This window comes from Rhamphochromis sp. 'chilingali' (genome assembly GCF_963969265.1).
Source record: "Rhamphochromis sp. 'chilingali' genome assembly, chromosome: 21".
Classification (NCBI taxonomy): domain Eukaryota; kingdom Metazoa; phylum Chordata; class Actinopteri; order Cichliformes; family Cichlidae; genus Rhamphochromis; species Rhamphochromis sp. 'chilingali'.
Window position 1 is genome coordinate 20266831 of NC_137949.1, and position 27148 is coordinate 20293978.

The 27148-nt window shown below is 40.1% G+C and overlaps 1 protein-coding gene across 1 annotated transcript in view; it reads right to left on the reverse strand.

Moving 5' to 3' along the window:
* The window catches only part of syne1b (spectrin repeat containing, nuclear envelope 1b), a 73779-nt gene extending 49157 nt beyond the window's left edge, over positions 1-24622 (reverse strand). Inside the window, exons 1-32 of the mRNA XM_080871846.1 lie at positions 24553-24622; positions 17252-17313; positions 14697-14792; positions 12734-12817; positions 11739-11831; positions 11294-11472; positions 10995-11191; positions 10282-10391; positions 9849-9899; positions 9288-9395; positions 9072-9209; positions 8458-8622; positions 8254-8366; positions 7985-8153; positions 7810-7906; positions 7675-7695; positions 7180-7382; positions 6861-7025; positions 6579-6731; positions 6352-6495; positions 5766-5933; positions 5486-5644; positions 5237-5401; positions 4942-5076; positions 4589-4747; positions 4195-4403; positions 3619-3727; positions 3285-3449; positions 2571-2738; positions 2279-2455; positions 341-481; positions 33-193 (exon numbers count right to left, since the gene is read on the reverse strand). Of these exons, the coding sequence (XP_080727972.1) occupies positions 33-193; positions 341-481; positions 2279-2455; positions 2571-2738; positions 3285-3449; positions 3619-3727; positions 4195-4403; positions 4589-4747; positions 4942-5076; positions 5237-5401; positions 5486-5644; positions 5766-5933; positions 6352-6495; positions 6579-6731; positions 6861-7025; positions 7180-7382; positions 7675-7695; positions 7810-7906; positions 7985-8153; positions 8254-8366; positions 8458-8622; positions 9072-9209; positions 9288-9395; positions 9849-9899; positions 10282-10391; positions 10995-11191; positions 11294-11472; positions 11739-11831; positions 12734-12817; positions 14697-14792; positions 17252-17313; positions 24553-24619 (4331 nt within the window). The 5' untranslated portion in view covers positions 24620-24622. The remainder of the gene's footprint in view (positions 1-32; positions 194-340; positions 482-2278; positions 2456-2570; positions 2739-3284; positions 3450-3618; positions 3728-4194; positions 4404-4588; positions 4748-4941; positions 5077-5236; positions 5402-5485; positions 5645-5765; positions 5934-6351; positions 6496-6578; positions 6732-6860; positions 7026-7179; positions 7383-7674; positions 7696-7809; positions 7907-7984; positions 8154-8253; positions 8367-8457; positions 8623-9071; positions 9210-9287; positions 9396-9848; positions 9900-10281; positions 10392-10994; positions 11192-11293; positions 11473-11738; positions 11832-12733; positions 12818-14696; positions 14793-17251; positions 17314-24552) is intronic.
* Between the last annotated feature and the right edge of the window lie 2526 nt (positions 24623-27148).

Sequence of the window (27148 nt, forward strand, 5' to 3'; positions counted from 1 at the left end):
AAAAGCTTTAATCAATGAATCTATTTTCTTACTCTTTTTTCAGCCCAGACTCTACTTTATCCACTTGTTCACTGAGAGAGCGGGCTTGCTGTAAAAGCAGAGTCTTGTTTTTGGGGCCCAGCTGGATTTCTGCTGATCTCTTCAGCAATGTGTTCATATGTAAGGCCTTTGCTTCACATTGCTTCAGCAGCACCTGCTCACAAAATGGCAACATTTAGTATAGTTTTCTACAGTATTTATCTAACCCATACCTTTCAGTTTAAATGTTAAGAGTCAACCAAAAGATATTTTTTGGTTTTGTTTATTTGTTTGGTTTTTTAACTTAAAAAAGAAGACTTACTCTGGCCTGATCAAGTTCAACTGCCAGACTTTCTGGACTGCTGAAGTTCAGGTCTCTCTCCATTGTTGAGCGTGCTTTGTTAACAAACTCATGAACTGCTTCCTGTTGGCTGTCAAACTCCTGCCAGGCTGCCAGTGTGACCTGGGAATGACAATCGTCAAACTCATTAAGGTCAGATCAGCATTATTTTTAGATCCATTCATTGTGTTTAGTGCTGTTATCAAACCTTCATATTTAAATGTTGTTGCAAGATAATAATCATCCCCCAGTGGCAGAAAAAACACGTAAAGATCACACTAACAGAACACAATGACACGGCACTATACCAAACCTGCTCGGTATGACTATTATGTATGCAAATGACACCATAGCGTCTGCACCTATTAGCAGGGGTGATGAGTCAGCACTGCTAACACTTGACAAAAACCACACCATACAAGGCAGCAACTGCACAAACATTAAATTCATCAGTGTTTACATTACTGATTATCAGTATAACCGCTAGCATAAAAAAGGCTGAACTTAAATTTCCATTTCAACACTAACCCCTCATCTCACAAATAGCAGCACCATTAAGAATAACATATCTGACTCACTGCAGCGAGGCATCCTTAGAGCTGTAATGCTTCTCAAAGAACAGTACTCCATTAGAAAATATCAGTCAGACCTTTCAATCCTCTATACATAACATTTTCCTTTACTTACTTCATTCATTTATTTATACGCAGCAACACACATTAGCTTATATAATATATAGTATAATGTAACTGTGTCAGAGTCCTGGAGAGAGTAAACATGCAAAACAATATAAAAACACATAAAGGGGAAGCACTGTGAATAAAAGTAAGCTTAGAAATAAAAAAGGCCTCAAACTTCACAACAACAGATGCTGAACTGAGCAATACTGAGGACTACGCAAGAGTAGAGAGTCAGTTAGAGCAGAGAGAAAATGAACAATTTGACTATCATCAGAAAAAACTTCTTACGCAATAAAGTTTACTTTGACTTTGACTCACACTTTAACAAAATAATATGAGAGCAAAGCAGTGGAGCGATAATGCGTGCTTCCACTTGGCAACCTTACGTGATATGATAACATTCATTACCGTAGTTACGCAGATGATACACAGATATATGCTTGATCTACTCATCTCATTAGCACTTGACATTAACAAATTGATGACTATAAACGCCTTAAAACTTAATAGAAACAAACTGGAATTTTCTTTTTTAAATTGGCCCTAAAACCAAACATGATCTGCCTTTTCATGAGTTGGGGACATCACCTGACGTAGTACAGCCACAAATTAAAAGTCTTGGGCTTTATTTTAGATTCTGGTTTGAACCATTATTGGTTCCACCATTCTTCCATCTTAGGATTATCGCCAAAGTACGAAGTTTCCTGCCATGACTCTGAAAAACACCTTCTCAGTAGACTGCAACTTATCTAGAACTATATGAAATATGAAGGTAATGAACAAAAACAAATCATTCCAGTTTTAGCAGGGCTACATTGGCTTCCAGTTTCTTACAGAGTTAATTTTAAAATACTCTTACTTGCATATAAAATCCATTTTTTTACTTCCTCCTTCTCCTCCCCCAAATATTTCTTAATATGGTTTTATGGGCGTAAAACCCTTACTTATACTTATACTAGGTTATACAAATTGAATCGAATTAAATTGAATTAAATTGAATTGAATAATACAATTGCTAAATTGATCACTACACCAGGATTAAGCTCAGATCCTGGGAATAACTTTTCACACCATATGCTCATTTCACCAGAATTATTCAGAGCACAGTGTCACAAAAAGAACTTTATGACTTTAGTGGGTGAAGAAGCATGCATCAAAAACACTGTTTCATCACTTTAGCCAGTGTATCAGTGTATCAATAGCTTTCGTTGCTTTCAGATCAGTCTTAAACACTGCTCACCTCAAGGCTTTGCTCCTGTGAATCCATATTCTGTTCCATTTTGCTAAGTGTGTTCTCTAAACTCTGCAGGTCCTGCTGCAGAGTCTCCCCCAATCCTTCCTCAGCCTGGAGTTGCTGGCCTCTGGTGAAAAGGTGCTGAACATCCTTCCTCTTTAGTTTCAGGCGTTTTAATAGTTGCTATTGGGAAACATTAAAATTGTTTGGTTATCAGAGTCAAATTCAATAAGAAAATCAAGCAAAAACAAAATCCAAAGCACGGTAATGTGGAATTATTTGTTTGGTCTAAGGATACCTGATGAACAAGCAGCATCTGTTGGGCTTCTCTAGCAGTTGAGCAGTCCAGTATTTTAGTAACCTCAGCCTGAGCCTCTTTCTGCCCCTGAAGCAGGTCTTCCAGTGTAGTTTGTACCTCTTCTCTGAATTGTACACAATCCCCAACAGCCAGCACCATCTTCTCAGCCTGATTAAAGACATCAGAGAAAACGCAACGCTGTCACAAACAATACTTACGCTTGGATATTGCTATTGTCTGCTTCTGTTGGCTGGAAAATGTCAGTTTCATGATGTCAACTGTAACAATATTTAATAACTCATATCTTAGACTGTAGCTGATGAGAGATATTTTGATAAAATTCAGTGGTCTCACTTATATGGTCCACAGGCCAGAGCCATCCTGTCAAGAGGATGACTGCACAGCATGAAAATTTATATCTTAAAATTGGAGGGAAATCATTTATAATCCCAATTTTAACTGTTTTTCTGTTAAAAAGTAAAATATAACTGTGATTTAGATCTACATACGAAGTATTTGTGCCTAATTTTTGAATAAATTACTGGTTTGTTAAAGACTAGTAGGTCCAACTCAAACTGGGTTGCATGTGGCAAGTTAACTAAAATGAGTTTCACACTCTTCATACTATATCTGTATTCACAGTTTATTTTTACTGTATGGTATTTTAATTGTTTTTGGCACCTTAAGATAAAAACATGTGAGAACATCACTTACCTCTAACAGAGAAGCGAGAAGACCCTTAAAATCAGTGGAGAGCTTGCTCAGTGCACTTCCTTGCCTCTGGGCATCGCTGTCAGCACAGATTTCAATCAGTACAGCCATACGGCTTTTCAGCCAGCCAAGATTCCCCTCCTGTAGCTCTGCATCATTCCTCAGCTCCTGCACACAACAACAGAGTGTGATACGACCCGTGTGGACAAGAGTCACCTGACCCGGAGTGTTTATACAGTAACAGCTTCAGACACGACACTGAGAAGATGTGACACACCACAGAAGAAAGTGGGAAAGGAAGTAAACAGTTTGGACTTTAGGAAGAGGACTAACTCACCGTTATGGTAGCCTTCACCGTGCCATATTTATTGGGGTCATTAGCTCGATTTCTCAGCATCCTTAGTTGGCTTTCTTTAGATATAAGCCAACAGGAAAGTTCAGCGTATCTGTTTGACACCAAAAACAAATCTCATGAAAACCTTGAACAGCACTTTAAATTCATACAGAAAATGAGTACTTCTCTAAAAATATATATATATAATTAAATATCAGATGCACTATGGAAGCTGGGATAGACTCCAGCCCCCCGTGACCCTGATAAAGATAAGTGGAGGAGAATGGATGGATGGACATAATTTGGAATCTGTGATCTTTGCACCAAAAACTGAATACACTCGTAACTGCTACAACTACTGTTCTTTTTCTCAAGTGAATGAAAAAATGTTAACATGATTACATCGGGTATGCCAGGAATGTGTGGCACTGCACGGCAATGACAAACATACAGTTTTATTGCTGCAGCGCCACAAAACACGAGGTTAAATTCTAAAGTATGTGCGTATGTGACATTTACAGAAAGTGTTTACACTGAAAGAAATGAATCATAATGACTAATTTTATAACATTATTGCACCTTTTGTTGTACTCCTTCCATTTATCTTGGTGCTGCATTAGCTTCTGGTGAGTGTTCTCAATCTCCTCCCGGACCTCAGCAAAGTCCTTTCTTGCCGTCTCCAAGGTCTGGTGAGCCAGGTCACCCTCGGGGAGTTTTTGACAAAGTTCCTCCATCAGCTGCAGCCTTTTCTCACATATAGACTGTGGACCCTTTTCCCTAAAGAAGGCCTGAAGGCCATTTATATAAAGCAGAAAATGCATGTAAATCCAAGGCAAAACAAAATGCTGCTAAGCTGGGTGACAGGAAAGAGCTTCAGCTCTTGACACACTTACTGTGCGAGGCAGTGAATTGATTCACACTGAGTTAATCAATACATGTAACCAGGCCAGCCAGCCATCTACACTGTGCTTACCCTGTGCTCCTTAATGAGCCTTTCGCTCCCCATGCTAGCCAGGTGGCGGTTTTCCCTGGTCAGCTCTGCCTGGCACTCTTGCAGTGACAACATCAGCTTGCTTCTTTCCACCTCCACCTTCAGATGCAGGAGATGAAAGGGAGCATCTGTCTGTATATCCTGAAAAAGGAGAAAGACAACAGCAAAGCTGTCAGACTCTGAGCAGCACAGTTTGTTTGCACCAACTTTTTGAAAAGCTGCAGAGAGAGTTTCAGTCATTCCAGTACATTTTAAGAATTTCCTACTATCTTATAAAAGTCATATTGAGATTGAAAACATTTTAAATTAATGGATTAAACATCCTTGACACCAACCTTCCAGTGTTTATGCAGCTTTCTAACTGTTTCCTGCAGTGACTGCTGCTCCTGCTCCGGCAAAATGTCTGTCAGCTCATCACAAGCTTTCAGGAAAGTGTTCAAGACCCGCTGGTCGAGCTGTCCAAAGAACTCCTGAAAAAACCCATAACTGCTCATCATGTTTAACACTTTGCACAGACTATACTTTGTTTCATTGTTGTACATGTTACTGCACTGGGATTCAATACCGTGTATACTGTCATAAACTGATATGAACGATCTAAAACATCTGAATCTGGCAAAGTACACTCACAGTGTGTTTCTTCAGCAGCTCTTCTGGGTTGCCTCTTTCTGTCAGAAAGTTCTGTGCCATTTTAAGAACCTTCTCCAGCTCTATCCGTGACTCATCAAATCTCTTCATTAGACTGCTGTTGGCCTCCACATGTTTTCTCCACTCTGTGGACTCTTTAATCAAGTTCTAGGCACAAAACAAATCATTTTTAGTGCTAAAATAATTCAGTCACTGATTACGGTGGAGAAGACAGCAGGTCTTGATGTTTACCTGTGATGAGGTCTGCAGGTCTGCTACCCGTTTCTGCAGTAGACCCATATCCATATGCTCGAGGGTTTTACTACTGTTCATTATTTTCTGGATGGTCTGGTGGTCTTTCTCTATTACTGTCAGACACTTCTTACAGCTATGTGTGAAGGTTGCCAGTTCCTGTAGAATTAAATGACAGGTAGGGTGTTAGCTTAGGTTAGTTAGTTTAGGCTAAAACATACATAAATCTGCTCGAAATCCGAACTACTAAAATGCCTCAGTGTATTTCACAGTTACTCACCTGGCATTTCTGTTTAAAGTCTACTGGTCCCTCCAAGTCGGTGGTGCTGGTGATATGACTAGCCTTCTCCAGAGCTTGGTAGAAGCCTGTGATATTCTTCTCCATTTCCTCCAGTGGAGGTAAAAGCGATTGAGACTCCCGAAGCAGAGGCAAACATCTCTCCCGTATCTGATTGGAGGAGAGAAATGGTAATAATATTTCATCATAAGAAACTTCATTATCCTTAAGTTCAATACAGGTTATCCATCCATTATGATTTTTTTAAAAAAATGTCAGTATGTAAAAACAAAATGTTCTATTAGAGTAAAAAAGCAGTTTAGCTTTTATTTTCTTAATAAAAATGGTACATTTGATGTTGTAGGAAGTGGCAGTTCTTGATTTAATTTTAATAAACCATGGGCTAGAAAATCTAAGAGGTTAAATCTCACAGCTTGGATTTCATTTAAAGACCTCCTTTGCTCAGGAATACAAAGTAGTGCAAAAAAGCTAATAAAGTAAGTAAGATGCAGTGGTGTTAAGCAGCAGGATTTCTATTTTAATCACACATTAAAGTAAGGCCATATAATCTATATAGACTTGTACACACGTTACTCAGCTGCTCTTTGATTGAAGCCATCACAGTCATCATCTGTGAAACTTCCTCTTGTGGAGTGTCTTTGGTTAACAGCTGAGCTGTGCGGCTTGCTGCCTTACAAGCTGCTTCCATAGCTGGCAATTTGTGCTTAATTTCCTAGAGGAAGTTGAAAAAAATTATGATATATCATATAATAGAGAATACATAAGGATTTATCTAAGTTGAGAAAGCAGATTTACCTCAACATCTTGGACAAAGGCTCTGCAATTTAGAAAAGATACTTGGATAGGAGCTGTCATCTTCTCATTGGTTGCATCCATGAACATCTTCAGTGTATTAATCCCGTCTTGGTAGTCTTGCCTCAATTTATCCACCTCATCCGCTCTTGCATACTGCAAGTGAAATAAAAGATACCACAATATTTTTGTCCAAATCGTTAAAACTTGCAGCTGTTTGGATAATAAGTACAATTCGATATTTTTTGGTGGTGAATGTGTTGTTCCAAAGTGTGTTGCATTTACATGTTTGACTTTAACAAACAGTTCCCTCCATCTCCCGTTCAGCAGCAGAAGTTGCTGCTTTAGATCCCGTGAGACCGTATCGTCACACGTCTCAATGAGAAAGTTCCCGGCATCGTTCATGTCCATGTGCTGCTGGATCCAGTGGGAGAAGTTTCTGAAAAAGTCCTGTAACAAAGAAAAATACAAAAGGCAACACAACTTTAACTGTACACTCCTTGGCCAAAGAGAAAAATATGCTTTTCTTTCTATTCATGTTTTTAAAAAATCAACATAAATTGTACAGAAAATATTGTTTTTTCTATTATCTGAATGCACTTACACGTTTGGCATTCTCTGACTGGCTGAGCATCTGCTCTGCATCCTCTAGCCAAGCCTGCAGAGCTGCCACTGTGCTGCTGTACTTCTCCCAGTTAGCGATCACCTCCTCCAGCATGCTCCGTACACTGCGCACCTCCAAAGCCAGGTTCTTCCACTGAGCTGTGGTATCACTGAGGAATTTACTCACCCCCTCTGCTTCATCAACTTAAAACAGAGAATAGAAACAGTAGTTCAGTTAAACCAAAATCTACATGGTTGCCACCTGTATACAAAGCATTTGATTATGTCCGCTGATGATTTGGCCTCATGGTTGATGCTGGTGTGTTAGGTCAGAAAAATCATGCCAAAAAAGCATTCAAATTATTGTTACTGCATGCATTATGCATGATTTCATAGTTTGGGGATTTTAAAGAGAGAGAAACGAGAAGTGCAGCCCCCTATTTGCAGACAGAAATGGCTCAGGATCAGGCAAAGTTTGGACTGTTTTTGGACTTACCTCTGTTACAGGTCTTAGACCCTGTAACGTGAAATCAACAGTAAGTCTGTTTACTAGAAGCCCAAATTAAAACACTTGCATATAGTATGCACAAATAAAAAAGCAGCTTAGAAATAAAAATGCAAAGAGACTTACTTGAACTGTCAGATTTAACATAAACCTCTGCAGCTTGCTTGAGACCTGTGAAGATTGTCTCATACTGCTCAAAAAATCTGTGGCCTTCAACGAATGTCTGAAACAGAAAGAGAAACGCTCGTTGGTTTGATGTCTTTTAAAAACCCAGACTACAATTCCTATGATTTCAACTTACAAGGTAGCTTTGCAAGAGGAGTTCAACTGAATCCCGTCGGCCGTATTTAATGATCCACGACTTGAGTTTTGATTCAGCCAACATAAGAAATGCCATCAGTCGATACTTCATTTCCCAGAATTCCAGCTTAATCAAGTGAGCGTGTGATGATGTAGACACAAAGTTGAACCTGCAAATTAAACAAATGGTCTGTTATTATTTTGAAAAGTGCAAAAAAAGAAATCATGAAACGGTAAAGAAAAATGCACTTATCCTGACAAAGATCTTACCGTTCTGCCATATCCTGGAGCTGCTCAGGTGGGACAGGTACCCCATTCACCGATCTGTCCCTGTGGATCTGCTGAAAGGTTTGCCTGTGGGACTCCAAGCTTTTCAATACCTCCTGCAAAATTAAACAAGCGCCTGTTTCTTCATACCGTCCAAAACAAAGTTAACCCCACAACACGTAAAGGCTAAAAGGTAAGCTATGCTACCTTATGCTGCTCTAGTTTTCTGTGAAGAACATTGGCTGTCTCCTCATGAGCATGTTGGATGGGAATGTCCTCTCTCAGAGCCATCTCGGCTCTGTGCAGCCAGGCGCCAATCACTCCCAGAGGCCCAGGCAGGGACTTGTCCAGATGGATGTGCCAGTCGAGCAGCTGCAATTGACACTCATTAAACAAAACCACTCTACCAAAGCAAGATCCCACCGTACAGGAGGCTATGCTGGGCATAACATTTCCACATGGTCACAAGCAATCAGGCCACAAAAGAGTGTTATGCAAGTCTAGACAAGCTGTGGAGGTCTCGAGGAGTAGACCACCCCGTGAACAAAATCGCCTCTGTTCCCATCTCCTCCCCCTCTGAACAAACCGCTTGCACCCCACTGAACTTTCATTGGCAACGAGTAAATAGATGAACCCTGACTGGTGTTTCTCAGAGCCTCCAGTGCATCAATCCAATCTTTTTAGCCAAGAAAAGGACAACAACTAAAAAAGAATGATTATTGCTAATCATCAGGTTTTATTTAATTCATGTGTGGTTAATTATCACAAATTTTCCTGCTGTCTATGTGGCCCATAATGAATTATTCATGCAGTACAATTACCCTGGTAGACACACGGTCCCAGGCCTGCTTGACCAGAGCTTGATCCACAGAGAGCTTGCCATCCTTTTGGACTGGCTGTAAGAGTGGATCTGTCTGCTTTTTCTTCATTTCATACTGGACACGGAAGTTCTTAAATGCCTAAAAAAAGGAGACACACATTGCTAAATGAGTTTTCCAAAGAAGAATGCTACAGTCCATTTGCCACACCTCACTAACCTGGTACTTGTCAGCAAGGCTTCCCTCTGTTCCTTGGGCCCGGAGCACATCTCTCTCCAGCTGATCTAAAAACACCTTTAGTTCTCTCAGCATCTTCCGCTCCTCTCTCTGTCACAATCAGCACACATACAGCTTAGATTGGGAACAGACCTAATCTCTTTCATTATAAGCAGGCCAATGGGAATCTCAAGTAAAAATGACATGCCGAACACACACAGTTAAAGATTAGACTCAAGACTCAACTTGCAAAGAGACCCACACGCAAACACAACCTCTACATTTAAGGACTAAATAGTTTTAAAAGTTAAGGTAGAAGAAAAGGGTGTACAGACAGTATCTTGTTAGAAACTCTGATTTAGTCTTTTAAGTTGAACATACCTCAAGCATTTGCTCTATATCTTGGGGACCAAACTATCCAGGAAAGCGGAGAGATGCAAATATGTGATAAAAGCATTAGAACAGCAAGGGAAAAAGAAATAAAGTGGATAGAAAATGGAACAAGATCGAGGTGGACATTCACTCCAAACAGGAAGCATGCAGCGCCGTGACCTGAACGCTCACCTGGAGCACTGGCACTGACAGTGCAAAAGTTGGAATTGAGCCAAGAAGCAGCTTATTGTGCACAAAAAATAAATTAAAGAACGAAATTAAATGAGCCCATGTTGATGGAAAACTATATTGATGATTATATTTATGCTGTGATCATGCAATGATTGCTTTATCTCACTTAAGCTTTATGTGATAAAATGACAAGAATCACATATAAGCAGACACAGCTATTCAAAACTTTTGCTCAGCAGCAGATGAAGCAACTTTCATTAAGTATGGACTGTTCTCTGTATGTCGGCAGTTTTTGGAAAAACTGTAGGCACTAAGTACAAATTTAAATGTAGTAACGTATGTAGTTACACATTCATTCTAATCCCCATTTTACCCCAAACTATCACTGCCTACATACACTTGAAAAATAAATGATAAATTTAGGGTTAGCTACCTCATCTTGCTGACCGTCAGTCTCAGAATGATGGGGGTTCGGATAGTGCTTCAGAAACTGCGCCACGTATGTCATGATGGATTTCTCGTCTGGCTTGTCTACGTCCACATCTGCAGATTAACATAAACATTGTCCACTGCACTTGTTGAAAGAATACAAAAAGAATCATATTAAAAATGGATGCAAATATATTGAGACGTTTAATAATCCTGTCAGTATTAAAGGTAAAATGTGCTATGATGAGGAGGATATCTGACATAGTCATTACTTTTGGTATTAAGTCAGTATGGCACATAAATACTTTGTGTCCTTAGGATAACTCTCCCAAGGCCTGCCGGCTAATTATACATGTCTTTTTCATTTCCATCCTTGACCTGATGTTTCTAGAAAACGGGGTCAAGCTCCTGTAAAAGCAAAGGCATTTCAATGTGTAGCTGCAATAAAGCATCACGACTCTGCTACAGAAGACAGGACTGCAGAGCTGCTGCAGACTGCTTCTACACAGACTGAAACTCAGAGCTACAGATAGCACAGAATATTAATCCTCTGTAGGGTGGTATTTTCCACCACACAACTTAGCAGCACAATTTCCTGTGCTAAAACACTAGCAAACATACACTCAACAGTTAAGCATGCATGCTCAATACCACTTTGCAAGAATAGCCTGCAACTCTGGAATAATTAATGCGAGCTGTTGAAAAGGTCAAGGACACCTTCTGGATCCAGCAGACGGGGAATGCCCAACTCGTTTTCTGCGAGTGAAAAGGCCTCCTCCAAATTCTCCCTGTTGCTTCTTCGCCGTACCACCTCCATGTCCACCAGGTCAGGTCTGATGGCGTGCACCACTGACTGGAATGCAACGCCATCACGCCAACTGGGACCAAAGTCCTTCACCTCAATTCCAAAATTCCTTAAAAAAGAAAAATGTGAAAATGTTCATTTTGCAGACTTTGCATACACGAACCTTTCCGATATGATATATATCATGATGATGATTTTTAAAGTGACATACTTGGCTGCTGTACACTGCACCCATTGGAGCAGTGCCTTCTTGGCATTGCCCTTAAATTTGTTGACCACCTTTCTCTTCATTGGAGGGCTTCCTGTTCCAGAGCTGGTAATACTCTCCACGGAAGAGTTGCTGTTGGATAGAGCCTGAAGGGCTGGCAGGTTACTGGTTAGCTCTTCAATCTAGTTGAGAGAAAAGAAGAGAAAACAAGGACAACATGGCAGCATGTCTTGAGATTTCCCTGCATCTGTAATTTTTAACATCACCTTTAAGCTGCTTGACTTACATACTTTGTCCTTTGTAAAGGTTAGACAGCATAAAGATTAGCAATACATTAAATGTTGACCATAAAAAATGATCAGAGGGTGTTACTTGCAGGAGAGCAACTCACCTTGGAGAGAGACAATGTAATAAAACTTTTGGGATTTAAAGAGAGATGAAGTATTACCTGGAAGTAGAGGATAATAGTCCATATCAACCCAAGGACAATTGATGGTCGGCCATCTGCGATGTCAGTTGCATGAATGTTAACAAGTTTGATCTGAAACAAAAGCCAAGCGAAAGGTTATTATGAGAGTTAAGTCATATTCAGGCAGTCTAGAAGTGAGACGTTCAACCCAAAGGAACCCTTTCAGTTACACAGTCCAAAGAAATCTGCAAGCTTTTTTTGTTCAAAGTCATCAAAGCCACGTCTTTGATGCAGTTAAGTATTGTCACTGGCAGAAGGCACAAACAGCCACAATGAAGAGTCAACCAGATGAACAAAAGAAAAGTATTCAACTAAAGGTTAAAGCGAAAGCAGATGCAACACAGCGTTTCAAACCCTGCATTGAAGAACTGCTACAATTTGTCATGTTCGCATCTCTGCTTTTGGAATTTAGGGAGCCAAACATACCAGTAATCAGTGGTGTAGTCAAAATGCTTTAAACACACATCAGTAGAAAAGCTTAATGGCTACATTTATAGAAAACAAATGATTGTATCCAAGCATTGCATAGTCTACATCGTGCATCAAAAGAAAAGGATGCATACAGCATATGATCACACAGGGCGTTTACTGGCGACTGACCGGTGATCCTCGATACACAGACTGAAGCCACACGTGATGGGAGAGAGATCACAACAATAGAAGTCTCAGTCCTGAGGGAACTCCAATGAAAGTGGGACACAGGCTTCAACAGAGCCAAGAGATTTAGAGATGGCTTATGTAATCAAGAAGTCCCGTTTCCTGCTTCTCTAAACGTAGTGCATTTTCTACCGACAGCTACCTCATGCATACTAACCAAATAGCCAATCAAAAGCTTTTTCTCGGGGGTTATTAGCCATACCTTGACTTCTTGAAGACATGTCACATATTTCAAGTATTATATTCAGTTGTGGAAGAAAAATACTTGACAAAATTTACTGTGAAAGGTCAAATTGTCATTATGACTGCATGCTTACCTTCCTGCCTTCGAGGAATTTGAGTGCAGTGCCGATGTTGGAAACCCAGTGGATCCTCTTCAGCTGGCGGCCTTGCTCACGAGGCTTAAGACAGAAAGGACAGAAAGTCAAAATTTAGCTAGCTCATTAAAGTTAAGGATATCTTCATCCAACCATCTGCCATCTAATTTGTAAAATTCAGATTCAGATAACTTTATTAATCCCACAAAAGCTGTGTTTGTTTGCAGCTACCCTTGACTCACTGTAACACACAGGGAGTGGTCTGTGAGAATTAGCAGGACTTTTCGTATATAAATTAACAGCAGAGTGCCAAAGTTGCTTTGAGAAAAAAAAGTACAATCCCAAGCTTTAAAGCATGAGTTAGAACCAATCATATCTGTCTATATTAAAATCTTGGCTGATCTAATACGACCAAAGCGGTAAGTGAAATCCTCAAACACTGTTCACCATGAAAAGAGTGAATGACTCATTTGCCAACCAACAGCTTTACAGATGACATGGAAGTCTGTATCAAGACAGGTCTAATCAGAACTTGCAAAACAGAATCTGGGTCAGCGCGTGTGTGTGTGTTTCTGTATTTCTGTGTCAGGAGAGAGTGAAATAGCGGCACTGTAGTACTAACAGCTCCTCACAGCGGGGAGGCTGAGATCAAAATTAAGTCCTTGTACAGTAATCCACGACTAAATGTTTACCTTTTCAATGAAACTTAGTTGTCTAAGTTTACAGTATAGTATATACTACTAGATTTGCTTGTTGCTTTAAACACAGGACAAAATAAATCATTACGTAGGTTTTGCTAGCATCTTCATTTAACAGAATAGAACATTAACATTAAAACCCCACATACTGTATGGTCCTGTAAAATCCTAAGTACACGCTTAGTGGTTCCATATTAATTACAAGGTAAGTAGCAGTCAATTGCTGCTAATCAAATCCACTTTATTAACTGATTATCAGCAAGTGTGACCACCCCAGTAAAAGCACATATTTTGGCAGGTTGCAGGTCTGGAGCATTCAGATGCGTGTTAATACAATGTCAAGGAGGAAAACATTAATAACTACATAAGAGAAGCAATTGTTGCTGAACATTAGTCTGAGAAGGGTTATAAGGCTATTTTGAAGCAATTTGAAGTCCATCATTACACAATGAGAAAGTTTTTTTGCAAGTGGAAAACATGCAGAACTTCCCAGAAGTGGACTTCCCTGCAAATTCAGCCCAAGGTCAAACCATGCAATCCTCGGAGAAATCCCAGAACATCCAAGAGCTACAACTCAGAATCTACAGGCCCAATTCAAGAAAGACTAAACAAATAAGGCTTGTTCAGAATGGTTGTCAGACGAGAACATGGCAGCACAGGTTAGGTTTGAAAAGTTGGATCTGAACAACCTAAAAGACTTTTAGAATAATGTTCTTTACACAAACGAGACCAAAGTGAAGAGTTCTGCCCACAATCACATAAAAACAAACACAGTATTTAATTTTGAAGTACAGTGGCCATGAACTCCTCTGTATTTTAGAGTCAAATGTGAAACCATCTGTCCAACAGCTATAGCTTTACCGAAAATGGGTTCCATCATAGGACAATGATCTCAAGCATATCTGCGAATCTACAACTTGAATGGCTTAAAAATAAAAGCATCAAGGTGTTGCACTGGTCCTGACCTCAAGGTGACTAAAATGCTGTGGTGGTACCTTCAGACAGAATGTCTGCAACCCTCACTGAACTGAAGCAGGATTAAAAGAATGGGCCAAAATGTTCTCACAACAAAGTGAGAGATGATAAAATCATAGAGAAAGCAATCAAAGTTATTGCTTCTAAAGGTGTTACAAGGCACTGCATCATGGAGCGCAATTAGTTTTTCACAGGACTGTAAATTGAAAGTCCTGTGCAATCTTTCTTTTTCACATGAATGTAAATTCATTTAATTTATGCCTAGATCCTGAAAAAAAATAAATACTTACAAGTCTTTGGCCAGACAGGACCTCAAGCAGTGCCAAGAGCTTCACCCCATCTTTGATGTCCTCAAACAGGTCATTTACCTCCAGTGGTGGTTTATGCTGAAGGAGAGAAGACGGTTTTAATGTGCAGAAGCAAAAATGTCATGAAAATCTGCAGTAATTAGAAGCTAAACCATTACACTATGAAGTCTGGCATATCGAAGGATACCAGCACATTACAGCAAAGAGGAGAAACCAAAGGCTGTTTGTGAGAAACAAGCTTGTTAGCAACAACTACACAGCCTCCCTGCAGCTGAAAAGATGGTGCCTTTTCCTCAGCAGTGGCTTGGTGCCCAGTCCTGAGGCGATGGTACTCATTTAACCCTAACCGGTTACTGTCTCCTGATAACATATCCACACTTTTACAGAACTGCAGATTCTCCAACATGAATGACAGCGTTATGACGTACTGTTTTACACGTTCAGCACAGAATAAATAACCAGAACACATGTTTATTTATTCAGCACAGTGAAGCTGTAATTAAAAGCAAAGCTCACCATGGGAATTCTTTATTTGGCACTGTATACGGGCCATTTCACAACTCAACATATTCCATGACAGGATGCTGTTGGCTGCCTATTTGGGGCAAAGCAGCATGAAGAAGCAAGCTACTGTCTTGTTACTGGTTGCATGTACTGTTTTGTCTTTTTGTCACAAAACAACATTAGATAATCTCTTATTGTGCTCAGCTCTGTATGATCTAAATGAAAAATCTCAGTAAATGCCCAGACAGTATAACACTGCGTGGGATCACCATTTGGGTTTTTCCTGTGATTTTTCACCTCTTTATACAACCTAATTAAAATGCACATTGTTCCTTCAACACTGCAGCTTAATATCCACATTGAAGTATGAGACCCAATTTTAGGAATGTAAGTTTAAAGAGTTTTATCTATATGTCGTGATCTATTCTATTTCTGTTAGATAAAAAGAAAAAGCAGCCCTTCAGCATAAAGCAGCCTTTGTAGTTTGGAAAATCGCACGTACCCTGGAAAATTAAAAATTACTGCGCTATCAGCAAACGCTTAGCAGTGGAAAAACAGTGAGAATCACTGGAAAGTTGCTTAGTAACACAATATCAGAGGAAATGGGCACAAAGGCTGAACGGAAGTGTGACAACTCGAGGAAGTTCAAACTTTGATAAACTTTGTTCAACACTCATCTATAAAAAGCTAATTTAATTCAAAGCGATTCTTAAATATTTATACACGAGTGCACCAAATCTTTATGTAGAATTTTTTCATGACAGCAAAAAAAAAAATTGAGAAGAAAAGTCGCCACTGTTAATTCTTCTGGTAAATCAGGCGGTTGCTCAGGAGTTGCTTGCAGTGCAAACCTGACTGTGTGAAATGGCTTTCATGATGTGGCTTATGCTACATTAGTCCTATTGGTATGCGCAGTGTGTGAGCTTGAGCGCAGTGCATGAATAATGATGAATAGACCAACAGCGCGTCCCAACTCTGGCCCACCACATTACTCAGATTCTTCTAAAGTTTTAGAAGCCAAGCTTTGAACTATCGTGGGCAGATCAGGCTCAACAAAAGGCCCCCTCTAAACCAAATCCTTTGCCAGATCCCAGACTGAAAACAAGCAGCGTTGCCCCATGCTACACATTTTGCTGTGTCATCTGCAGTTACATAAAGATTCCCAGCTAGTTATTTATATTTTGAGTAATTTCTGGTATGCAGTACATCAACGGACGCAATCTAATTTAGCTCCTGACGCATTCCAGTCCCACTGTGATGCAATACAGCATGTGGGCATGTGTTATTGTTGTGCATTAGGCCCTTGTAATTTACATGCATGAACCTTATAAGCAGACGACGGCCTGCAGGGAACAGTCCTCACCCTCTTGCTCTCCATCTGCACACTGCATCACTGTCCCTGCCAATCCTCTCCGCAAACACACACACACGCCGACGCACACACAGAGTACATGAATAGCCGAACACCAACACACATACTTACGCACTCTTAAACAGAAGACACACAAATGCTAAAAAAACTACAAACACATAGCTCAAACGCCAGTTTTTAGTTAATCCTTAAATCCATTTCACTTTGACTATAAATATTCCAAGTTTGATTCTTTAAAACTGAACTGATCTTTGTCTGATCTAACCTGAAGAATCACAGGTTTGTATGTATGTGGAGTTTGTCCCTTCCCCTTCATTAGACCAATTGTAAAACAACAGCCCAGTCTCATTAAACAGGATTTTGTTTTGAGTGCTTAAGCATCTTGGTAAACGATGTCATTATTTACAGCTAACTGGATAAATTCATTTGTCTTGTGCAGTGTTATAAAGGCTGGTGTTGTCACGTGGCAAAAATCATTTCCTTTTACAGATCTGACAGGTCAGCAGCTTGAAAATAGAAGCTACATAAATATGACAAGTTTGACAGGTTGCTTTAAGTGAGTTTGATCAGCCTGTAAATTACATTTCTGATAGTTTATAAGTGATTTAGGTTAGTTAAGTAAAGAAAGCAGTGAACTGCATGGATGGAAACTCACACTTACCTTGGCTAAATGAGAATTGATCCATTTTGTGAAGGTTCTCTTCTGCACTGCCTCTTGCTCATCTGGAAATTAAAGGAACATAGTCCATGTCAACACATGATCGCTAAATCGCATGCTCCGATACATTATGCTCCAACGTTAGGCTCACCAGAAGAACTGGTGATATTTATAGTGAACAAACCACCAGATGAAACGAACACACATAGTAAACTACTAAAAAAAAAATCATAAAACACATAAAATAATAATCTCGCTTAAACTTTTGTGACTTGAAACCATTTTTGGACTTCCACGGTCAGAATAATATTTTGTCATAACTTACACTATATAATGTCTGGTAGCATTGGAGCACTCCTGCACCGTGTATGTCCGCATGCATAATTTGTGGACTATTTAGATGTGTGCGGTTGATTACCAGGTCTAGTATAAAGGATCCTCCTGGGAAGTGCGCTCCAAAGGAGGTCACACCAGGAGATTAGAGGATGAGTAGAGAGGCAGTTTCTCACCCCGCAAACCCTGCATGTCCAGCGTTAACATGTGTGATTGTTTAGGTCACCCTCAGCCTCTCTTGTGGCCTATTAATATATTCATTCCAAATCCCTCATGCATTATTCAGGATGTGTAATAAAAACAACACATTTCTTTGCTTTGGCTGTTGACACGGTGAGAAGTGATTTCTAACACTCTGTCAAACATACCAGTTGGCTAATGCTGCATGCCACACAGAGTGGCCATTTTCAAATATCCACCCTTGGAGATATAGACAGTGGTCACGTGTTTAAGGAGGCATTGCGAACACTATAGAGGAAGCAAAGATATCAAGTTAACCCACAGGCAAATGCTTCATCACTGATGCACTAGGGATGCCCACTGAAGCATAGCAAGTACATACAGATGTGAACATGCAAGGATGCAACACTGAGCTGTGTTTGGGCAGCAGGCTAACTAGTTCTCAAAGCAGGGATTCACCTACAAAGCATTAGGATATATTATGCCCCATATTAGCCACATACGACCACACAGACAAGAGATGATGCCCTACTTACCACGAAGATACTGAAAAAATCCAGTCACCAGATTTAAAGAAGTCTTCCTGACAGATACATCCTTATAGTGAGCCATTCTACACCCCACTCTCCGGCTCTCGCCCTGTGCATTTCATGAGTTCCAGTGTGCATATATGTGTGCGCGAGAAAATAAAATCCAGAGTGGAAAAACTGACACAAAAACACCCAGATGTCCTTGCACCCTTTTTCCAGCAGGAAGCAAAACAGATCTGGCTGTCTGGTTTCCCAGTGAAAGCAAAAGAGCTGCTGGAGGCTGTGATGAATACGTCCCCTCCTCCCTGACACCCTCAACCTGACACACACACACACTCACACAAGCACACACACATACACACGCGCACACAAACGGCAAAGCAGAAAACCCTAACAGAAAGGGTGATTTACAATCCCATCCTTCCTTCTTCCTGTGTTTTTCCCATCCAGAGGAGCCATGCCTGTGTGGATGTGCACAGCCCCCGCTCTACTGCCTCGCTGTATCATCGTACCATCTGAGGCTGGAGGGAGCTCAGCTTGAAGCATGGCTCCACCAATCAGCATGCGGGAGGCGGTGATGTCACAGCCCTGGATGCATTATCCCAATTTAAGCTTGGTTTGTGTGTGTGTGTGTGTGTGTGTGTGTGTGTGTGTGTGTGTGTGTGTGTGTGTGTGTGTGTGTGTGTGTGTGTGTGTGTGTGTGTGTGTGCGCGTTTGGCTGTATTTGCCTCTTAGATTTGCCTAATCCTCTATGAGACTGACACATTTAAAAGCATTAAAAAGCCAAGACAAACTAAAACTAAAACTTCAACAAGTTACTTTCTTCACAGCACAAATAAATAAATTACATTTAGGTTTATTTATTAAAGAGCAAAATTAGACTTCTTCACAAAGCTCTCTATGCTACAACTAATCTTAATAATTAATGCAGTCTAGTGAGTGATGTCTACCACCTGCTCTCTCAGTGTCAATGCTATTGTGACGTCAAAGCAGACACACCCACGCCGGGATCCCCTTTGTACAAAAAGAAGCATGTTAAAGCTCTCAAGCGTGCCCGTATTGTTCTATTAAGACCTCGAAGAACCCCCTCAGCTCTGACCAGTCTGACTACCACTCAACTCTCCTGTATATAACATACAACAGTTACTAAGTATGGCACATGATACCTTCTCAGCTCCTGCAGAAAAATCCCTTTATTCTTTCAAGACCACCAGCATGCTAAAAGCCTCTCTGATATGTTAAAAATAGGCCTGAGGTTGCCGTTCTATTATTATCGCGCTATAGACTGCTGGTGAAACTGGCCCAGAAAAGCTATTTGGGTGAAAATGTTTTTCTGTTTTTTATCTAAACATCAAAAGGTTATCGGTACTCTTAAAATGACGCGTAAAGCTGCCCATACTGAGAACAATAAGCTTTTAGAGGTACTAAAACTATTACTCAGCTCAGCTAAATACCAAACTCTCCATATCAGACAGGTCCAACCCAGGAAAAGATCTCAACTGCAAAGGAAGTGATCTGTTTTTGTTCCTATCAGAGGCAACTAGGGCAGGAATCATGTAAAAAAAATATTGGATACTAGTGCCAATATGGGTGTGGTTGAACAACTTAACATATAAAGATGTTTTTTCTGCTTTTTTCTTCAGTCTAAAGCCGCTCAAATTATAAGTGTTGTTTAAATGAAAGGCACTGTTTTCGATAAACTCCTGCTTAGGTATGAGTCAAACAATAACTGTATCATGTTAAGAAGCCAATCATGTGTGACCAATATTATTATGATTATTTGTGGAAAGAAAATGCCATATGGAGTGGAAAAAGACTTGGGCCTGAGACTGGGGTTTGGGAAAGGCATCAGTGAGACTGGCAGCAGCTCGCAGGAAGGGCAGACCCCTAGTACCAACCGGAGAAGGTGAACAAACCGGCATGTGGGGCAGGAAGGTTTGCGAAAACATATAACCAGATGCGGAGCCTGGGAGAAATTCAGATAAATTATCTTCAGTGAGTTAAAACAATAAAAATCTGGCAATCAGTAGCAAGTTCTTGTTATTCTATGCAAGGAAACAAAAGTACTGATGTTCGATATCCCACCCCAAAAAACAATGAGAACATCAAAATGAACAAAACAATAAACTTAAGACTTATTGAACTTTTCCTGATGTTCCAGCTGTTCGGTGCAATGCTCAGCATGGTATAAAGGAGCTGTCCAGAGTCCTGAACTCTCACCCCAACCGGTCGCAGCAGATGGCCGCCCCTCCCTGAGCCTGGTTCTGCCGGAGGTTTCTTCCTGTTAAAAGGGAGTTTTTTCTTCCCACTGTCGCCAAAGTGCTTGCTCATAGGGGGTCATATGATTGTTGGGTTTTTCTCTGTACCTATGAAGCGCCTTGAGGCAATTTTTGTTGTGATTAGGCACTATATAAATAAAATTGAATTGAACTGAATTGAATTGTTTAAAAGGCTCATTTCCTGTAAAAAGATGCAGGTAGCGGGTAGCTCACACCTTACTATCTGGATTTAAAAGCTCTGCCTAGGACTATTTAAAACAGCATGCAATCATGAGTCGTTATGTTTGTGTCATACTTAATCATCAATGACATAATACTAATAGATAAGTGGCAAATAAAGTGCATACACTCAACTGGAAATAGCACACAACACATCAAACCACTAAAACACCTGCAATTCATGTGAGTAATGAGGTACTTAAGGTGATCTTAGGAGAGATGATACCACTGGAAATACTGTAGAGTCGGTGCTCAGCTTCACTGGCTAACGGTGGTCACCTGGGAGCACTGTAAAAGCTTACTTTTGTTCCATTTAGTCGGCAGCAGCCCTAATTGAGCTCCAACAGGCCAACAACAATCAAGTAGGCCAAGAAATGATGTGCAGTTGGACTCAAGCCAGCCAGCCCCATATGAAATGCATGAGTGAGAATGTGTTACTTAGAATGGCTTACTTATCTTCATAGTAATATGGCAACGGTGTAATCTAATTTTCAAAAACAAAGACATATAAGCATAATACAAGCTGTTGCAGAGAAATAACTAGCTTCTACAATGTTAGGAATCTAAAACAGCCTGATGCGGAGAGTAATTAGGCTCCTTGTTCATGAGGTAAAATGAGTTTGATGGCTGTCTGTTTGCACCAGCTGTCAGTGACGCAGCAGAGTAAAAGCATCTCTTACGGCTGATGACATGCATGCTTCTCTTTCTTTCTTTTTCATTTACTTGCCGTCACTCTGTTGATGATGTAACGACAATCCACTGTGGTGCACACAACGGGTGCACTCTTACATCAAAGTGTGACCACTGGCAACATGTAAGCTGTGAATATGTTTTAGCAAAAAGTATGATTTTCAGAGCTCAAAGAACGCGACACACGCTAAACATTTATTGCTCTAATGTTACTCACTGGTTGCAGTCCTTTACATGTGAGCATTTATATCTAATTATATCTTTTAATCTGGATATCTCTACATTTTGGGCTGCTGATCTGACTGAAAAATAATTTGAAGACATGTGTTGGTGTTGTTCCTGCATAATCATCATAATGTTGGTCCAGGATCAACATCGCAACTGACCAGTCACCCTGTTGTGATGTCATAGCTTTGAAATTTGGAGTAAAAAAGAAATATTTTCCTTTTTTTTTTAATGTAAAACTCTCTTCTGGAACAAATAACAGGCATTTCAAGTATGTTGTTTATTGATTATTGGAATGTAACAAATATGTTATCAAGTTAGTGTTACTGTTAGTCAAAATTAGTTACTCATGTTGGTTTGCTGGCGACAGTTCTAATAGTATTAGCTAACGTATTGGCTAATGCTAACAGAATGCTGAGACAACATGATTGGTCAGTTGCAAAGACGATACTGGACCAACATAATTATGGTGATGCAGATCGTGCTTGTTACAAGTTTTTGTTTCCACTCTTGATATTTGTGTTTGTGGCATACATGTGTTGCCAACAAACACATGTATGCCAAGTTGCAAAATGCTCCTTGGTAAACAAACTTTGCAACATCAATATCCACAACATGATTGAACGGTGTTTGCTCTTCATTTTTTAAATGATCATTTATCCATCCACCCATTTTCATCTTCTTCTGCATGTCTTCAGACTGTGATGAAGCTAGAATACCCTGTGAAATCCCACAGTACATGCAAACTACACAGAAAGGCCGAAACCTACGCACGCAATTCACTGCACACAATTTACCAGCTGTGTTTCCGCATATCCTGTTTGACACACGGTCTCAACTAGAGTGAAACCCACAAGAAGTCAGTGAGCGTATTATGAAAGAAACACGCCTGTCACGAATGCTCCACCTGGCAACTAACAGGCATCAATTATACCCCGAGGGCATTTAAGGTTGCAAGGTGAACCATCATAAAGATTTTGAATGAAAGCGACAAACAGCGGGAAACCATGATAGAAGCAACACGTTCTTAATCTACCTTTTTACATAATGGCTTTGCTGTCAATAATGCATCTGTTGCTCCATTCAAAGTGAGTGTGCAATAATTGTCTCTGTAGGATACTTTAATTGACAGGAAGCTGCATATGATTTCCAGTGGAAAAACCAAGAGCACCTTGCCGATTGCCATCTAAAATCACCGGCACGCTAATGTCTTCCAGATGTGACTAATATACACTTCCTGGCATGAAACACAACAGCGGCTGGCACTTTGCAGTGCAGATCGTGCCATCTGTGCACTGATCATGTGAACTTTAACAGGATTTTTATCATTTTCTTTGTAAGACCTAAGAGATTTGGCATATATTTATCACTCGGCAATACTGCAATGTCAAGAAACAATCCAAGCATGCTTCAATTAACTCTGGGTGAGCTGGTAGTCCCTCATCAGGGTACAGCTCAGCCAATATGAAGATATCAAAACAGCCACACAAAAGTGTTCTTTGTCACACATTTATAACCTTCTTTTAGTTAACATACTTTACCATTAAGCAAAGTGAAATAGCTGTGCAATGCACAGGAAATGAGGTTTCTCTGCAGCAGGAACTGGGCAGCACTGGCACAACCACAGACAAACCTTTCATAACAGTATCTATGGCGACACGCCATAAGGTGTGAAATTTCCTAGTATACTGTATATCTGAAATACAACTAAACCTGTGCCAGACTTGACCAGACTTGTGAAATGATGGTTGTGGCCTAATGCCCTTGTAACAAAAGGGGGACGCCAACAAAAAGAGACTCGCGTTATCGACCTATTCTCTTACCAAGGACAGAAAGGGTGTCAGGTTTTAGTCTTGTTCAGTGCATTGTCTGTGCACTTGTGTAGGCACTGTTGTTACGATTCAGTATCTCCTATCAAGACTCGAGGGAGATTAAATGTTTCTTGCAATCATTATCTTGTCTCAAAAAATAAACAACAACCAAAATAACCTACAACTAAAGAGCAAAAATCAGTTCACTGAAAGAACTTTTCTGACTAAATAGCATTCTAGCACTTAAGAAGCACAGCGTTCTCTGCACTGGTGACAAGACTTGATGCTACTTGACATGACATGATGTCAAAATGTGTGCCTCTTTACTAAGAGTTTGACCTACTAATACTCACATGAAATCTAACGTGAAGATGTGAAGACAAACTGATAAAAGAAAATGAATCATGTGCTTTATTTCACCGTATTCACAAAATAAATCAAATTGTGTTCCTCCAAATAACTTCTTAATTACCCAGTCTGGGTCACCAAACAACGCACTATGTCTTCTTGTAGTGTGGTCACAAGATTTGCAGGAATCGACATTATTTTTTCTTGATGCTCTAAATGTGATTACGTACTACCTGGAAAAAAAGCCTTGGACAAAAGGGACCATGTGCACACTATATCAAATTAGCCAAATGTGTGATTCTGTTATGCTTTCAAAACCTACAAATGCTTGAGAACAAGTCAGCTGCAGTGTAGTGTAACTTTGTACTGAAACACATATGTTATAGTGCAAACTTTGGGCATTTTAAAACTATTTAAATCAACCGGCAACACAGTTTGCAGAGTGCCAAGAAATTTATTTTAAGAGTAGGTTTACTAACTGTAAGCACACATGCTCACATACTACTTTGTAAGTGTGTGAGCATGTATAAATGTAAGCCTGCATGTGTGAGCATCCTGGATTGCAAATGTTGGCAAACTTCAGATGGGCGTGCAGCCAGACTTTGAATCAGCACAATATTACAGTGCAGCAGTGCAGGAGCAGAGGATGTTGTGTCCGTAAACCAGCTGAGCAAAAGAGTGCCACTTACCCTGCAGTCTCTGCATCACATTAGCTATGTCCACAGACGATCGACCTGGCTGCCTCGGAGAAGCCATGTTGTCTCCTTGCAGCTGTAATGACAAGGTGGTGTCACTGATGCTGAGAGCAAAAGATCCTTCACAACTGTCCCGTGTGGGACATCCCCTCTGCTCCTCCCTCCTCCTCTCTGCTTCTTTCTAATTTCACTGCAGGAGAAGGCCCAATTGAATTTCAGGTTTCATGAAGGGACAAGCAGGTCTACTGTCCAATAGAGGCACTTCTTCCATTCACCGCCTTGGACAGAAAGGTATATCACTTGAGACTGAACAGAATTATTTTGCTGTATTGTTCTACTTAAAACCTAAAAGATGAAACGTCTCCAAAGATTTCTTTCACAAGAGCCTGTTAGTTAGTTACTTTTAAGTTCTTAGTGGTCTTAATAAGATAGATATTTGCAACAGATCAGTCAGTAAATGATTGTGATCAACAGTAACTCATCTCTAAGTGCTATTTACTCCTTAATATCATTCAAGTATCCTTTGAGACAGGCAAATTCATTCAAAATAATACTTGATTGCATTTAGTTTCCTATGTTTTCACAGATAACTAAACATATTATTGCATCACAGCCAGGAGGGCACACGTATAAGGACAAGAGAGCCATGGTTTATGGTATTAGTGACACTTGTGCTTTTCTGACTCTCAAGAAAATGCATATATAGGATCCTATAAGACTACAGGTCTTACAAATGGGGGGGGGGGGGGATGATGACACAGTCTAACAGTCAAATATTTGCTTACATGATAGGTAAGCTACAGACTATGAAGACATTTGACTGAATTTGACTGCACTTAGAAACTGGCAGGAAGTCATAGATACAGATTTAGATATAACGGCTAAAAACGGTTTCTCCTTGGCTGATGCTTTCATTTATCTAAAGCAAAGTTTTTTTTAAAACAAAAAAGGAAGTTAAACTGTCGACTGAGGAAATGTAAATTAAGATTAGCTCAAGTAAATTCTGAATTTAGCTGGACACCAAGCTTTGGATCCAAAGCTCCCATGCGTTACTAATCCTACAGGCAAGTTACTTTACTCTTAACTAGTGTCTATCAAAGTAGCAGAGCTGTAGAGCTATCTGATGTATGTGCATGTGCGAGTTCGACAAGAGAGGAAGTTACTAACATTACAGAAGCAACACACACAAGACCGAGCACGAAAACGCCCGAGCGCACAAAATACAGGTAATTAAACAGGAGGATAAATGAATGAAACAAAAACAATCAAGAAATCTGCAGCAGCTTCTTGACATTTCATCTTACCGCATTGAGCACTGAAGAGCACAGTAACTTCACAGGGGAAGTGCCTGTGTGCTGCGCGTGTGTTGCCTCGTTGCCATTGGTAACTCTGAAAATGAAACATGGTGGCGTGAAGCGCTGCAGCCGCCAATAAGTTCGCGACCGCAAGAAGCTGAGCGGCAAACTGCTGGCAACAAGCTGCACCACACGCTGCAGGAGGAGGGTTCGGGAAAGTGTGGTCAAGCTCCTGTCATTCCTATTCTATTCTAATCTATTTGTTTGTTTGTTAATTAATAGGAACAATGGGTTTGTTTTTCTGCAGAACACAGATGATTCCCGGGTATATAGCCCTTTAAATATAAATTACTTTTGATGGCAAAGTGATAACATTTTAAAATGTTTAGCAAATATGGTAAATGGTAAATGGCATAAATGAAAGAAACACACTGTGGTGGTTTAATACAGTGCATGCACATCAATAAACAAGGCTATTAAAGATCATCTGTAATCTGTAATTAATTACTTTATTAATATTTAATGTGCTTTGCTTTATATGCTACTAGAGCTATTTTCAGGTTGCCAGATTGTTAAAAAAAAATCCTCCTCCAGCGTGAACCTTTAGAGGGACCTCAGTAGACTGTTTAATCACTTCTGCTCTACAAAAGGGCTGCTTATTAACATTTACAAGCTTAAAGCATGAGCATGTATTGGTTTACATGTATTACATTTAATTCATGATACAAACACACACAGAGCTCATTACTTAAACTTAGCAATCAAAGTAAAGAAATTAATTTGTGTTTATGTCTAAATTTTGCGGAACACCACCTTGAAGTTTTCCTAAACGTGGCATGCTTAGAGCAGACACCCACTACAGCCAAGAATCATTGTCACTACAAAGAAATAATCGACCAAACACACATTTGTGCTAAATTTAAATTTATCTTTATTCTCTAGAGACTTGCACGAACCATTGCTTGCCAAAGTTGTTTGTCCCCTAAAGGAAAGCAAGTCTGTACACTATCATACCTTAATATGTTTCAAACCCTATGTGCAAACCAAGTGCTCGAAATAAAACTCATTACAACTACTCTGGCGTCACCTACTGGAATTTTCTGTGACATGACAGTCTTACAAACGAGCATCAGCTCATTTACCTAGAAACAACACGTTTTAACTAAATGAAAGCTTGAAACGAAACCTTAGAAAACAAAACAGAGGAACACAAAAATACAAAGACGTGCTGAGCTCCAGAGAGCTGTGGTTCAGGCTGTGCTGTTGTCCTGAAAGCTCTTAGGGCAGGAATGAAG